Below are 16,608 nucleotides of genomic sequence, written 5' to 3'. Positions count from 1 at the left end.
AGAGAGAAAGAGAGAGCGAGAGAGCATCTGTGTCAGAGACAATCTGACACTCAACCACTGTAAGAGGGGCACTTTCAACTTAGGGTGGGTTTTGGGAGGGGGAGCGGTGTTACAAGGCTCTACAGACCCTCCCCCAAAATCCATGTTGAGTTGAAAGTGCCCCTCTTACAATTGGAAATATATACGGCCGAATTTTAAAACAGCTGCGTGCATAAAAATTGGCACTTATGCGCGTGGCCGGGCCCTGCGCATGCCATGCGCATTTTCAAAAGGGCCCAGCCACACACGTAAGTACTGATATGCGCACAAGTGCCGGGCCCTGAAAAAGGAGCAGGCGGGGGGACGTGGTCTGGGTGGGGAGGGGCGGGACGGGACAGGATGGAGGTCGGCCGGGACAGCGGCCATTAGCCGCTGTCCTGGGGAAGCATGCGTTGGCAGATGGCCAGCGCGTGCAAACTACTTTTACTCCAGGGGAGCAGTAAGTAGTAAAACAGAAAACCCTTAAGTTGCTGCGATGGGTTTAGGGGGTGGGGGGGAGAGGGAGAGAGTTTAGGTATGGGGGTAGGGAAGTTCCCTCCCAGTCCGCTCCTTAACTGAAGCAGACTGGGAGGGAACTGGGGAAAGCCCGATTGCGTTGCCATGCGTAATTTACTAAATTTCACACCTCTGTGAGCGCGGCCCGCACATGCGCACAGCCCATGGATTTTATGACATGCACACGCTAGCACACACATGTTATGAAATCTGTACGTCCATGTGCGCATGCACACTTTTAAAAATCTACCCCATAGAGTATCACTTTGTCTCTCTAACAGAGTCTCTCTCTCACTCTCTCTTTCCCTTCCTTCACCCCCTCAGTGTTCAGGACCCCTCTAGTTCAAAATCTCCAGACTTGCGCCTCATCGGGACCAGTAGTAAAGTTACGCAAGTAACATGGCACATTGCCATGTTCAGCTTTTGCAAAATTCGGGGTTAAATGTGTAAGTCTTGGCTTCACCCTGGAACGCCCATGCTCCACCCCTTTTCTGCCTCCTTATTCTTTATGCGCAGCCCACATACGTGTGTATGGGGCTGTTTTTGTGCAAGCAATGCTTTCAACGCCTAGCTGAAAGTGTTTAGCAGTTGAGGGATTTCATTTTGCTGAAATGACACCAAAATTAGACTAAAATTTTTGCATGTTGGGCTATAATGTAAACTGTCCTAGTTCTGCTTTGCAGCCATTGCAAATCTTAAGTTCTTATGATTATTATTGTTATTTTATTGTAGTTATGATATTCTCTGCCTTTCTAGAAAGAGGATTCATAAAATAATATTTTAATATTTGTTTTACTACATGATTGGATCTGAGTTTCTGTTATGGGTTCTTGCATTGCATTTATATAATATTCTTATTGTGTATTTATAAAGTTCAATAAATATAAAATACATTAATACAGAATAATAAGAATGTTAAATTTGGTAAGTGTTTGAAATAATTGAGTTAAAATATTTAAAAAATTGTTACTTATGATGCATGATATCTATTGCAGGGTATTTAGAAATCCATTTTCAGGTACACTTTAAAGCATTATTTTATCAATAAGAGTACAACTAGTAGTGCTCAGTCTTTTTTTGCCTACTGACTACCCATGTTAACCTTGGGTTCCCCCTACTCCCAACAAAAAATCACTTCTGGCTTCGCCACTATGGTGAAACCAAGCTGGGTTTAAAAAGGGTTTACACATGTTCCTGGAGGAAAAGTCCATAAACCCATTATTAATCATGTAGACTTGGGAAAGCCACTGCTTATCCTTAATTATGAGTAAGAAAAATTGTATCTATTCTGTGGGATCCTACTGGGTACTTGTGACCTGGAATGTCCACTGTCAGAAACAAGATGCTGGGTTTGATGGACTTTGGTCTGATCCAGTATGGCATTTCTTATATTCTTTCAATATAACTTTTCTACCCCATTCCTACACAGGTTTTACAATAGTCTAAATCTCTATCTGCATTCTTTTGGTAATTTAAACATTGAGGATGTTTGTTTATGGGGTCTATAAAATGAGTAACTTTACATCAACTTTCTTCATCAGTGAATATATATGTTTCTATATTATGTTTCTGTCTAGGGTTTAAAAGGTTACTATGAAATTCTTCAGCTTCAGCTTAATGACATCGTAGAACTAGTGAGAGGAAAATTGTCCAAGCAAACACGAACTACTCTGGGTGCTTTGGTCACCATTGATGTGCACGCTCGGGATGTTGTCATGGAAATGATTGAATCTGGTATTTACTTTTTTTAAATCTAATTTATGATAGAAATTACATAATAATTCTAATACTGTATTAATGGTAAAGCAGAGTTGCTTATCTGTAACAGGTGTTCTCCCAGGACAGCAGGATGTAGTCCTCACATATGGGTGACGTCATCAGACGGAGCCCTGTCACAGAAAACTTCTGTCAAAGTTTCTAGAACTTTTGACTGGCACACTGAACACGCCCAGCATGCCATAATCCCTGTAGCCACAGAGGTCTCCCTTCAGGCTCGTTTGTAGCAAAAGGCACGAGTGAAAAATAAAATAAAATGGTTTCGGACCCAACTCGGCGGGGTGGCGGGTGGGTTTCATGAGGATTACATCCTGCTGTCCTGGGAGAACACCTGTTACAGGTAAGCAACTCTGCTTTCTCCCAGGACAAGCAGGATGGTAGTCCTCACATATGGGTGATTAGCAAGCTATAGGCTGACTCATATTTGTTCGCGCCAACAGTGTACAACTTGTGCAACAGGCATAACAACTGGTGTACTGTTGGCAAAAATGAAGCAGCCTGAAAATCACGGCAGATGGATGTGGAAGGAGTTGGGATTATACTGGAAATCAGTTCTTCAAGACGGATTGGCCAAACGCAGAGTCTTGACGTCCTTCCTTGTCCAGGCAGTAATGTGCTGCAAATGTGTGAAGAGAGCTCCATGTTGCAGCTCTACAGATGTTAGCAATCTGTACTGAAAGATAGTGTGCTACTGACGCTGCCATGGCTCTGAGTGCGCCTTCACTCGTCCCTGAAGGGGAAGGCCTGCTTTCTCATAGCAGAATTTGATACAGTCTGCTAGCCAATGAGAAAGAGTTTGTTTGCCCACTACAACCCCCACTTTGTTTTTATCAAAAGAAACAAAGAGTTGGGTGGATTTTTGATGGACTGCAGTGCGGTCTAGGTAAAATGCAAGTGCACGTTTACAGTCCAAGGTGTGTAAAGCTCTCTTGCCCTGGTGAGAGTGAGGCATTGGGAAAAAGGTGGGCAAGACTAAGGACTGATTCAAGTGAAAGTCCATTACCACCTTGGGAAGGAATTTAGGGTGAGTGTGGAGTATCACTCAGTCATGGAGGAACCTGGTATAGAGTCAGTATGGGACATGGGCTTGTAACTCACTGACCCTTCGAGCAGATGTAATGGCTACTAGGAAAAGGTCTTTCCATGTAAGAAATTTAACATCACAGGAATGCAAAGGCTCAAATGGGGAATGCATGAGCCTTGTAAGCACTACGTTGAGGTTCCATTCTGTAACTGGTGGCCGTAGAGGGAGTTTAAATTGAAGTAAGCCCCTCATAAACCGACCCACTAGGGGTTACGCAGTTATCAGGGCATCCCCTACTCCTTTGTGGTATGCTGAGATGGCACTGAGGTGTACACGTACTGAGGAAGTCTGGAGACCAGAGTCTGAAAGGTGCCAGAGATAGTCTAATAAAGATGGAGTGGGGCAGGAAAAGGGATCTATACCTTTTTTTGTGCACCACTTGCTAAATCTAGCCCATTAAAATGGTAAGATTTGCGTGTAGAAGGCTTTCGGGAAGCTACAAGCACTTCAGAAACATTAGTTGAAAGATTGGTTGTAAGATCAAGCTTTCAACATCCAGGCTGTTAGGGCTAGGGTTTGAAGGTTTGGGTGGCGTAAACTGTTGTTGTTCTGCGTGATGAGGCTGGGCGCTGTGCCCAGACAAATTGGTTCCTGAACTGAGAGGTCGAGAAGTATGGGAAACCACACTTGTCAAGGCCAGTACAGGGCTATGAGAATCACTGAGCCCTTGTCCTGTTGTAGCTTCACGAGAGTTTTGGCTATCAGTGGTATCAGAGGATACGCATATAGGAGACTTATGTTCCAGGGGCGAGCGAAGGCATCCATGGTTAATGTTTTTTTATGTCTGTGTAAGGAGCAGAATCTGTCCACTTTGTGATTCAGTTTGGAAGCAAAGAGATCGGTCTGGGTGACCCCAGCGTTGGAAGATTTTGCTCGCTACACAAGGATCCAGAGACCACTCGTGGGGATGGAAACATCGACTGAGGTGATCTGCCACTACATTCTGCACGCCTGCTAGATAAGTGGCTCGAAGATGCATGGAATGTTGGAGGGCCCAGCTCCAAATCTGTGCGGTTTCTTGGCAGAGCAGATAAGAGCCTGTTCTCCCTTTCATGTTCAAGTATCACATTGCAACTGTGTTGTCTGTTTGAATAAGTACAGTCTTGTGCGAAAGGCAGTCCTTGAATGCATAAAGAGCATAACATATGGCTCGAAGCTCTAGAAAGTTCATTGCCTTGAGCTGTGTCCATGTACCTAGAGTCTGAAGGTTGTTGACATGAGCTCCCCAACCCAAGTTGGATGCGTCCGTGGTTAAGGTCACCTGAGGAGTTGGTGGCTGGAAGTGTAGACCTGACAGTAAGTTTGCTTTGTTTGTCCACCAGAGAAGTGAAAGACGCAGCTGTTCGGTTACATGAATCATGGAGGAAAGCGGTTGAATGGCTTGGAGCCACTGAGATTTCAAAGTCCATTGAGTTACTCTCGTGGCAAGCCTGGCCATGGGAATGACATGGACCGTAGAAGCCATGTGGCCCAGCAGTGTTAAGAATTGATGTGCTGAGGCTGTGCTGTGTGGGCGCAGAGATATGGCAAGTTTGGACAGTATGTTTGCACGCTTCATGGGTAGAAAGGCCTTTTCGGCTGTGGTGTCCAAATCCGTTCCGATGAAGGTTAGCATGAGAGACAGATTTAAGTGAGATTTCTGGTAACTCATGAGAAACCCCAATGAGTGTAGCAGATTGATAGTTAGCTTTAAAGTGTTGGCTGCTCCTTGCTTGGATTGGCTCTTGATTAACCAGTCGTCCAGGTAAGGAAACACGTGTATGCTGTTTTTGCGTAGATGGGAGGCAGCCACTGCTAGGCATTTTGTAAATACACGGGGAGCCGAGGCAAGTCCGAAAGGCAGAACCCGGTACTGAAAATGTTGATGACCCACTATAAAGCACTGATATTTGCGGTGACGTGGGAATATGGCAATGTGTACAGAGGCGTCTTGAAGGTCCAGAGAACAGAGCCAGTCTCTTTGTTGTAGAAGGGGAAGCATGTTGCCTAGAGACACCATCCTGAATTTTTCTTTTTGTAGAAATTTGTTGAGATTGCGAGGTCTAGGATGGGGCGGAGGCCGCCTGATTTCTTTGGAATGAGAAAATAGCGGGAGTAGAATCTTCTGCCCTGCTGTGCCAGGGGAACGGCTTCTACGGCCCTGGCGCTTAGTAGGGTGGACAGTTCTGACTCTAGAAGGCTTGTGTGATCTCTGCGGATCCACAGTGGATTGGGTAGTGAATCCGGGGGTACCATGAGGATGTTTAGATGGTATCCATGGGCTATGATGGATATTACCCATTGGTCTGTTGTAATGAGGCACCAGTTGTCTATGAAGTGGTGCAGTTGACCTTCTACAAGTAAGTCTGGTCTTGGATTCATGGAGTGGCTGCTGTTCTCTGGAAAGGTTTCAAAATCCAGAGGCCGGGCCCGTTTGCGGAGCTGGTTGTGATCTGGACATTTTGGTCTAACGTGGATGTCCTCTTTGAGGTGGTCTGGCTGGTCTCATGCGAGATGTAGGTGGGTAGTATTTGTGTGTGCAATAAAAAGGCCTTCTGGAATTCCTTCTCATGGGTTTCCAAGCAGAGGAGGGAGCTTCAGCAGTGACTGTGGATAGCTGGTGCAGGGTTTCGTGATGATCCTTCAATTGAGCCATTGCGTCCTGTATCTTGTCGCCAAAGAGATTATCTCCAGTGCAGGGGAGATCAGCGAGCTTATCCTGGACTTCCAGTCTTAAATCAGAAGTCTTAAGCCAGGCCCATCTTCTAGCACTGATTCCTGTTGCTGATAAACAAGAAGCCGTCTCAAAGGCATCATATGCAGTTCTGACCTCATGTTTCCCTGCCTCAAGACCTTTTTGGAGAATGGCAGTGAGGTTTTCCTGTTGTTGCTGGGGGGGAGGAAGTCTGCTATCTCTTGGACTTGCTTCCATAGATTCCTCTGGTATTGTATCATATATAACTGATAGTCAGCTATGCGTGACACTAACATAGAAACTTGGAAGATTTTACTACCTAAACCGTCTAAAACTTTTGGTCCTTTCCAGGGGGAGCTGAAGAATGAGGGCACAATCTCTTGGCCTTCTTCTGTGCAGATTCCACTACCACTGATTGTTGAGGTAGCTGAGGCTTCTGAAAACCTGGAGTGTGTTGGACCAGATATGTTGCATCTGTCTTCCTGTTCACTGGTGGGACAGTGCAACGGTGCTCCCATAGGCGATGTTGCAGATCCATGGACTGGAATGGCCATAATTTCCTTGAGAGCATCCACAAATTGAAGGACTTCTAACGTCTTGTGACGGGTGTCCTCTTCGGTGACTGGGTCAAAAAGGATGGTTTCGGACATTTCTTTTATGAAGTTAGCAAAGGAGAGGTCTTCTGGAGGGGACCATCTCCTTTCTTCTGGAGGAGAAGGCTCTGAGAGTAGGTCCTCTGATGTGGAAGTGTCTGTGTCAACATCCTCCCATGGATTATAAGGGATCTCTGGTTGAGATCCCAAGAGAGGGAGAATGTCTGTTACTCCAGGACGTGCATGCATCGATGGAGGCCTTGATAGCGGCTTTGACAGCATCGATGGCATCGAAGGAAACTGTGGGCGTTTCAATCCTGAGAGCCCCGATGGACCTGAAACTGGTTCCAGCATCGATGGAAGCGGAGCTGGAGTAGGACTAGAGTTCATGTCCTCATCTTCTGAGGACCCCGGAATGGGTATCGGGGGCTGCGGAGGTTTGGAAGGTTGACTCAGTACCGATGGTACAGGCTGGTTCAGAAGGGCACCAATGAGGGTATCAAGGCGGTCCAGCAACAGTGCAAACATTGATGGCTCCGGTGTCGGTGCCGGTATGGGGACCAGCATCGATGGCGGATGCAAGTTCTGGAAGGCATCGAGGACCGCCTGGCGGACAAGGACGTCCAGCTCCTCCCTGGAAGCTGGTATAGGTAGCACAGCTACAGAGGGAGGCAGGCTAGGCACTACTGGCACCTCCACAGGAATCTGTGGGGGCTCAGTACCCAGCACCGGTGTCAGTGGGGAACACCTCGGGGTCTCAGGTGCAGAGGAGGATGGAGGCTCCTCTCCCCAGGCCCTCCTTACAGCCGGCTCGATGGCCATTGAAGCTGATGTGGTGTTGTTGCCTGGTGTGAAATCGCATCGGTGCCAGTGACTATGCTTCCCTCAGTGCTCGGTCCGGTTTTTCTCCGGCACCGAGGAAGACGCTACCGATGCCCTGGATGGCATCGGTGACGGACGGTCACAGTCCCCTTGCTGCTCCCAGCGAGATTTGTCGATGGATGAAGATTTTCTGCTGGTGATGACTGGTCGGAAGTCGATGGAGTTAGTTTTATTTTGAAAAGAGACTCCATTTTGTCCAAATGGGCACGCCTGCCCTTCGGGGTCATTTGAGCGCAGCTAAGACATTGTGTGATGGGCTGAGGCATAGCACACAGGCATCATGCGGGTCCGTGATAGACATCATGCGCGGACACTCTGGGCAATTTCTGAAGCCTGTCGCTATGGCTAAAAAAAGGGCTGCGAAACGGTCGGTGGCCTGCATGAACCGACAACAAGGTGGCAGGAACTGACAGGAGACAGTGGAAAAGTACTCACCGAGCATCAGGAGAAACGGTGTCGAGATGGGAGACCCCTATGAGGGAACTTTTAAAGAAGATAACTTCAAGTTTTCCCGTGAGGAAAAGTGGTGAGAAAATTCTCACAGAGCTGCTAACTGCGAGGCAACTGCAGCGCGGAAAAAAAGAGACTGAAGAGAGACCCCTGTGGCCACAGGGATTATGGCATGCTGGGCATGCTCAGTGTGCCAGTCAAAAGTTCTAGAAACTTTGACAGAAGTTTTCCGTGACAGGGCTCCATCTGATGACTTCATCCATGTGTGAGGACTACCATCCTGCTTGTCCTGGGAGAATAGTATAAGTTGGGTATCCAAGACACTTGGCCTATCCGCACCTTCCACGTCCTTTACAATCTCATAACAAAAAAACAAGACCACTTTCGGTAAATAAGTCAGCAGTTTTAGTGTGTAGCACATGCCCTGAGCCTTAACAAGGAACCAATATCCCCAACCCTGAAACTGGGTGTGCCCTGTGCCACATCCCAGTGGGGAGGGCGGCCACCTGTGACCCACCTGGGTCTCAGACTTCTGGTAAGCCACAGCCACAAATAGAGGCTCTCCCTTACCACAACTCAAGAAGGGTGGGAACCCTCATGAGAAAAAGCTGCCGAAGACCTTTCCTTAGTCATATATCCAATGTGCAGCCCCCAGTACCAGCAGCTACCCCAAATCCAACAGGATAACTTCCACTTAGGCAATGCCTGTGCACCTACCAATAAATAGACTTGGGTCTTCCGCTACAGGTACAGACAACCAAAATTAGTCCATGACTCCCCACACAGTAAAGCTACACTGGCCTCAGATATGTACGTTCCAGAAAACATGCCTTTGCCCCACTGTGCACCAAATGCATCCATACAAGACCCCACGCATCAGATAGCAGGGCCAACCCCCCAACCTCTCCATCCAAGTACCCACAACACCAAACCATCCAGTTGCCAAGAAAACATACACTGACCTAACGGTCAATACCCTTCACACCCCCCAAAGGGCATCTGACCAAATCAAAATGTATTGGAGTCTCCACCTAACCAGCCAGCGTGAACGGCCATACCTAAAAGCACACACAAATCATCGGCAAACATAGTCCCCTAAATGCTAGCCCAAAAAACTCAACAGCCAGGCACACCTGCTGCCATCTCTACCACTCCCTACACTAATTCCCACGCTCAGCACTGACTGAAAGACCCCTGCCCTGCCAGGTACCCTATTCCAGCCCCACACGCCAATAAGTCCCCACACAAATAGACGGAAACATACACCACCAAAAGTAATGCACACAGTGCGGGCTCTGAGGAGTTCATGGTATTCCAGATGTGACCCCCAAGACTAACCCATAGCATCCCAAATGTAAAGCATCACCACTCCCCCTCCCCAACACTCTAGAGCAAAGGAGCTCAAAGGGAACAGTGCTCAGGACTAACACAGACCAGAAAACAACTAAAAAACCCAAATCCCCTACCAGCTTCAAAAACCCGAAAGAAGCCAGTATGCCCGCAAAAAAACACTAAACCGGGCAACCCCCCATTATAACATCCCTGAAAAGAGAAAAGGACTACAACCATTGAGCAATCGCAAATGCCAACAGCCCTGGACGCCCCATCACTATCCTTACCTATTCCTATGCACCGCATCCCTCCATGCAAAGTGCTCCACACTGAATACTAAAGAGCAAGTAGAAAGCAGGTACCTCATGGCCAAACACAGATCTGGGGTATGTGTGTGTTGTGGGGGCGGAATCATTCTTGCCCAGCAATAAACAATTGGGCAGTCCACATGCAAAAATGAGAAAAGGATACTTGTATTGCCAGACCATCTTGACCAAGATAAAAGGGCAACTACAAGAGAGGCAAAAGGTGCAATAGAAGACTACAACGGACCCCACTAATGTAATCCAATGACCAGTTGCAAGCAAAGGCAAGCAGGACACCACTGCCCCAAATCCGCGATCCATCAACAGGTTTCCCTAACTCCACCTCCCCTTATATCCTGGTACCATCCACAACCGGGATTTTGGGGAAAGATGTGCAAAATGGAAGGCACTGCCCGTGACAGAAGGCCACAGCAGAACCCAAACTGTGGCCACCGCACCTCCCACTCCAAAACTGGGAAGAAATCTGTGCAACATGGAAGAAACAACCCTTAAGGTGCAAGGATCACCTGCACGGGGGTGATAATGACCACTATCTTAAAATACTGGGCAATCAGGATAGACTGATGCGGGCCTAAATCACTAAGTGGCCTAGAAAATCTCTTTCCCCTAATACTCAGAATGAAAGGCAAGATAAAAGAGAAGAGATACCAAACTCCAAATATGCACCACCCACAAGCACAGAGAGCAAACCCGCACCACAAGAAATACAGGGCATAAAGAAATAAGCAAGAGGGCAACCCAGAAGTAAATCTAAGATACTGCCTAAAGAGAGGAAACTGGCTGCTAGAAAATAACCACCATTATAAAGTGGTAAAGCCCCTATACTCAAAAACAAGGGAGAACAAAATGTAGATTATGATGGAATGGAGGGAAAAGCAGTGGAAAAGCAATCAGGGAGGATGGGAAATCAAATAAGCCATACTGCAGCAGATCATCAGCAGGTGCCACAACATCAAGGGTGCCAGGACCAGAACCTCCTGGAAAAGCCCCCACTGCAGTCCAGCCATGGGCACTGCTCAGACCCTCATTCCCAGACTCCCAAAGCTAAAACCGTCTCACCAAAGACAATCCAAAAAATCCGTCCATCTCCCTCCCCACCCCCACATCCACCACCTCAAATCAAAATTTGCAAACATCCAACAATGTACTGACAACCTGCCACCAAACTCAAACAGCCTGGAGACAAACTCATGCACAGAAATAAAGAACCCTCCGCTTCTGGGACCTACCAACCCCTTAGTGAAACACATACAAGCAGATTCACAAAGGAACAACACCTGCAAATGCCACATACAAGCATTGCAGCCTCCACAGGTGCCTAAAAACACCACATCCACCACAGCAAAATCCCCATCACACAACGCTTACCACCTCCTGCAGAAGCTGTAGCAATGTTCCTAAACCAAGCCCACACTAAGAAAGAGCACGAGCAAAAGCCAGTGCCAATAGTGCAAATTCTGGGAAAATTGGACCATCCACACTTACATTTGCCTGTCACCTATCACACCTCATCACCCAGCTATTCCCCACCTAATTGGCACCATACTAAAATAAAACTGGTATGCAAGACACAAGTAAAACATATCACCATCATAAGCCACCTGTGTTGCCCCCTCCCAGCCTCCAAATCACATCACCCAACCCAAACGTAACAACCACTCCCGAAGAAAGATGCTTATTCCCATGTACCCATATAGTAGACTACCCATGACCCATCAAACACATCCTGTAAATCCTATCTCCCCCCTTCCCCCAGAACACCCCAACAAATGAAAGGAAGAGGGTAATAAGACTCTTGCATTCCACCAAATAACATCAGTATGTTTTAGTGGAGTCTAAGTTTAGTTGACCAATTGAAGAGTTTTCTTTATATAGTATATGACTTGTCTCTACCTAACTTAATATTTTTACTTAGGTGTTTCACATGAAACAGATTTCCAGTGGCTTGCCCAACTGCGATATTACTGGGAAAATGAAAATGTCCGTGTTCGTATCATCAACTGTAATGTAAAATATGCCTATGAGTATCTTGGAAATTCCCCTCGACTTGTAATTACTCCTCTCACAGACAGATGTTACCGCACATTGGTATGCTTTTAAATAATACTTATTCACAGTTTTCCTTCTCTACATTAAAACTAAATGCATGTGCCAGCTCAGTGGCTGAATGGTAGTGCTGTTCACTGCCATGTGGAGGGACCTGAGTTTAATTTCCAGGCCAGATCTTCTGCTCATGGGGGTTGGCTGGGACTAAGAATGCTGGGGAGGCAGCATGTATAGCCCCTGTGAGGAGAAAGTTCAAGTCATCATGAAATGGCAACACCCAGCAGCTAGACTTAGGGCTCAAGGTTGCAGGGTTCTGGAAGAAGCTCTGGTACATGGCCCCATTCAAGGTATTTTGCTGCGATGACTGGCTAGGTGAATTGGGAGGAGATATAAAATAGGGAAAACAATCCCTGGGTAATTGCAAATGAAGACTCATAGTGCCAGATCCCAGCTTTGGTTCTAATTGAGCTGGAAGCCCAAAGGAGCAGAATAAAACAGCTAGTTCCAAAAATCTTCTAAAAGAAATAAAAATCTAAACTACATCTATAGGGGGTTTACGCGCGTAACCCCCGAAAACCTACCCTTGTGCGCGCCGAGCCTATTTTGCATAAGGTCGGCAGCGCGCGCAAGCCCCAGGACGCGCGTATGTCCCGGGGCTTTCCAAAATGGGTGGTCCAGGGGCGGGACTGGAGGCGTGGCGGCGGTCCGGGGATGGTCCCGAGTACTCCGGCACAGCGGCCTGTCCCGGGGCATGGCGCACCAACAGCCAGCCGGTACGCCCAAGTTATGCCTGCCTCAGGCAGGCGTAACTTTGACAACAAAAGGTAGGGGGGGATTTAGGTAGGGCTGGGGGGAGGGTTAGATAGGGGAAGGGAGGGAAAGGTGAGGGGGAGCTTACATAATTTTGGAAAGAATTATGTAAAAGATTTATATCCCGCACATAACTAATGGTCAAAGTGGGTTACAATTAAAAACATACATAAATTATAATAAAATCAAAACAACCTAAATTAACAAAACTATTGACATACCTTCGTAAAACAAAAAACCCTGAGGCCAAAAGCTATATATTAAAAATTCAATGTCCGTCTGTTTACAGGAACAATAACTTCTCAAAAAAGTGATGGAAATTCACCAAATTTGGCATGCAGGAAGAAAATATGAATATTTCGGACAGGTTTGAATGTTAGAAACATCAGATCAATATTTTTAGAGAACCAAACCTCCAAACAATATCCCCATTGCTTTCTACGGAAAACTATTAGAAGCTATTCAAATTATTAGAATGCTGACCAAACACCCCTTTTCATCCTTCCAGCACTTTGCCACAGAGCAACACAGGCAGAGGGAGACAGGAAAAATAGTGGAAAGTGTTCTAAACATCAAAATCACAGAACATATAGAAAGACATGGTTTAATGAACAAAGTCAGCATGGCTTTACCCAGGGCAAGTCTTGCCTCACAAATCTGCTTCACTTTTTTGAAGGAGTTAATAAACATGTGGATAAAGGTGAACCGGTAGATGTAGTATACTTGGATTTTCAGAAGGCGTTTGACAAAGTTCCTCATGAGAGGCTTCTAGGAAAAGTAAAAAGTCATGGGATAGGTGGCGATGTCCTTTCGTGGATTGCAAACTGTCTAAAAGACAGGAAACAGAGAGTAGGATTAAATGGACAATTTTCTCAGTGGAAGGGAGTGGACAGTGGAGTGCCTCAGGGATCTGTATTGGGACCCTTACTTTTCAATATATTTATAAATGATCTGGAAAGAAATACAATGAGTGAAATAATCAAATTTGCAGATGATACAAAATTGTTCAGAGTAGTTAAATCACAAGCAGATTGTGATAAATTGCAGGAAGACCTTGTGAGACTGGAAAATTGGGCATCCAAATGGCAGATAAAATTTAATGTGGATAAGTGCAAGGTTATGCATATAGGGAAAAATAACCCATGCTATAATTACACAATGTTGGGTTCCATATTAGGTGCTACAACCCAAGAAAGAGATCTAGGGGTCATAGTGGATAACACATTGAAATCGTCGGTTCAGTGTGCTGTGGTTGTCAAAAAAGCAAACAGAATGTTGGGAATTATTAGAAAGGGAATGGTGAATAAAACGGAAAATGTCATAATGCCTCTGTATCGCTCCATGGTGAGACCACACTTTGAATACTGTGTACAATTCTGGTCGCTGCATCTCAAAAAAGATATAATTGCAATGGAGAAGGTACAGAGAAGGGCTACCAAAATGATAAGGGGAATGGAACAGCTCCCCTATGAGGAAAGACTAAAGAGATTAAATCTTTTCAGCTTAGAGAAGAGACGGCTGAGGGGGGATATGATAGAGATGTTTAAAATCATGAGAGGTCTAGAACAGGTAGATGTGAATCGGTTATTTACTCTTTCGGATAGTAGAAAGACTAGGGGGCACTCCATGAAGTTAGCATGGGGCACATTTAAAACTAATCGGAGAAAGTTCTTTTTTACTCAATGCACAATTAAACTCTGGAATTTGTTGCCAAAAGATGTGGTTAGTGCAGTTAGCATAGCTGTGTTTAAAAAAAGGATTGAATAAGTTGGAGGAGAAGTCCATTACCTGCTATTAAGTTCACTTAGAGAATAGCCACTGCCATTAGCAATGGTAACATGGAATAGACTTAGTTTTTGGGTACTTGCCGGTTCTTATGGCCTGTATTGGCCACTGTTGGAAACAGGATGCTGGGCTTGATGGACCCTTGGTCTGACCCAGTATGGCATTTTCTTATGTTCTTATGTAACAGGGAAAATAACTGAAGCAACTGGTAAAGAATGGCATAAGAAAGGGCTTCCAAAGTACGCACACCTATCCCCCACATATATCCACACATTACCATATACCACACACCCACACACATTACATACCCATCCTCACACCCACAAAAACATACATCCACACCAACTCCACTCCACACATCACCATACTTACCCACATCCCTCACATACAAAACCTCACATGGACCCACCATACACACACACACCCCCTACCTCAGACCGCCCCCCCCCCCCAATACACACAAACACCTGCTTCCAGCACACACCCACTTCCATCTCCATCTGTACCCTCCTGCTCAGAGAAACAGGGAAAATAAGTGACAGCAGTTTATCAATTCACCTCTCCCTACAAACACATCCTTATACACAAATATATCTTCTCCAACTACACAGTCCCCTACACATCCAATTCAAAAAACCCAACCACACAAATGTACATAATCTTGCCACATATTACCCTTCCCCACAAAAAGCTTTCCAGCTCACACAAATGTACAGATTAATTCCCTAATACACACCCAGGTTTTTCCAAGATATGTGGGTCCTCGAGTATATTTTTAAACATAGGATTTTAATTACTAAGGGTAGTTAACAAATATTTTTTTGCAAGAGATTTTTCTAAATCTTACATCTGAGTGAACCAGGCCTATGACTGCCAGCTTGAAATATGCAGAAATAAAACTACTATCACATGTGGAAATAATGAAAACTGTATCTATTGATTTAATTATTTTTATCATGATAGATTGGAGCCTTTTTCTTAAATCTTGGTGGAGCACCAGAAGGCCCTGCAGGTACAGGTAAAACGGAAACCACCAAAGATTTAGCCAAGGCACTTGCTGTTCAGTGTGTTGTCTTCAACTGCTCTGATGGTCTGGATTACATAGCAATGGGAAAGGTAATTGAATTTATTTATCAAAACAGTGTAGACATAAAGGTCAACACATAAGCTATAAGTGATACCTTTGTATTAGATTAATTTAATTTAATACATTTGGGGCTAGCTTTCAAGAGCTACACTCTTTTCATTAGGTAACAAAATGAGCTATAGATGATGTCCAAATATATAAATAAATCATAGGTTGCATTACAATTGTAGTGTGGTGGGGGTTTGTTTTCAAAGCTATAAAGAACTGTAAAGTAAAATTACAGAGGTTGGGGAGGCAGGGGGAGAGTTAATGTGTTTGCATAAGTGAGAAAACTGTAGCATAATTTATAGCTACAGAAGCACTGTGTCTATCCAAGTGCACTAATCTGGCAACTATACTTCCTTATTCAGATCAAGGTGAAATGAGTTTTTAAAAAGTGCAGTATATAGCAAAAACTTGCATGGAAGAAAGGATTGTCAAAGAGGTAAAGCAAGGTGACAAAACATTTTACATATATCTCAAGGAAAGGAGGAAGGCCAGAAGTAATATCGTAAGATTAAAAGGAGACAAGGAACATTGTGTGGAGAAAGATAAGGAAAAAGCAGAAATATTAAACAAATACTTCAGTGTTTTCTAAAGAAGAGTTTGGAGGAGGACTGTTGCTGATTGGCAAGTGTGCAAATAGCAGTGGGGTAGATACAACCTTATTTATAGAAGAGAGTGTTTGGGTGGAACTAGCAAAACTGAAAGTGGACAAGGCCATGGGGCCAGATGAGATACTTACCAGGATACTAAAGGAGCTCAGAGAGGTGCTGGCAGATCTACTGAAAGACTTATTCAATAGATATCTAGAACGGGCATGGTGCCACATGATTGGTGAAGGGTGGTGATAGTCCTGCTTCACAAAAGTGGAAGCAGAGAAGAAACTGTAAACTATAGGCCAATTAGCCTTACCTCGGTGGTGGGAAAATTAATGGGGGCATTGCCTAAGGAAAGAATAGTGAACTTTCTACATGTGTTTGCAGGATCCATGCAACATGGTTTTACCAGAGGAAGGTTGTGTCCAATGAATATAATTGACTTTTTCGATTGGGTGACTAGAGGATTAGATCAAGAATGAGCATTTGATATGATTCATCTGGATTTCAGCAAAGCTTATGATACTGTCTGGCACAGGAGAATAAAATGAGAATCCTTGAAGTGGGTCCAAAGGTGGTGGAATGGATTAC

The 16,608-nt window shown here is 45.2% G+C and overlaps 1 protein-coding gene across 1 annotated transcript in view; it reads left to right on the top strand.

Annotated features, from left to right (window-relative positions):
• The window catches only part of DNAH12 (dynein axonemal heavy chain 12), a 1,160,754-nt gene that overhangs the window by 567,325 nt on the left and 576,821 nt on the right, over positions 1-16,608 (top strand). Inside the window, 3 exon segments of the mRNA XM_029600929.1 lie at positions 2,112-2,268; positions 11,567-11,739; positions 15,256-15,408. Coding sequence (XP_029456789.1) covers positions 2,112-2,268; positions 11,567-11,739; positions 15,256-15,408 — 483 coding nt within the window.

The sequence above is a fragment of the Rhinatrema bivittatum genome, chromosome 4 (assembly GCF_901001135.1).
Source record: "Rhinatrema bivittatum chromosome 4, aRhiBiv1.1, whole genome shotgun sequence".
Taxonomy (NCBI): domain Eukaryota; kingdom Metazoa; phylum Chordata; class Amphibia; order Gymnophiona; family Rhinatrematidae; genus Rhinatrema; species Rhinatrema bivittatum.
Note: the sequence above shows the minus strand (reverse complement) of the source record. Positions and strands in the feature narration are given on the sequence as shown.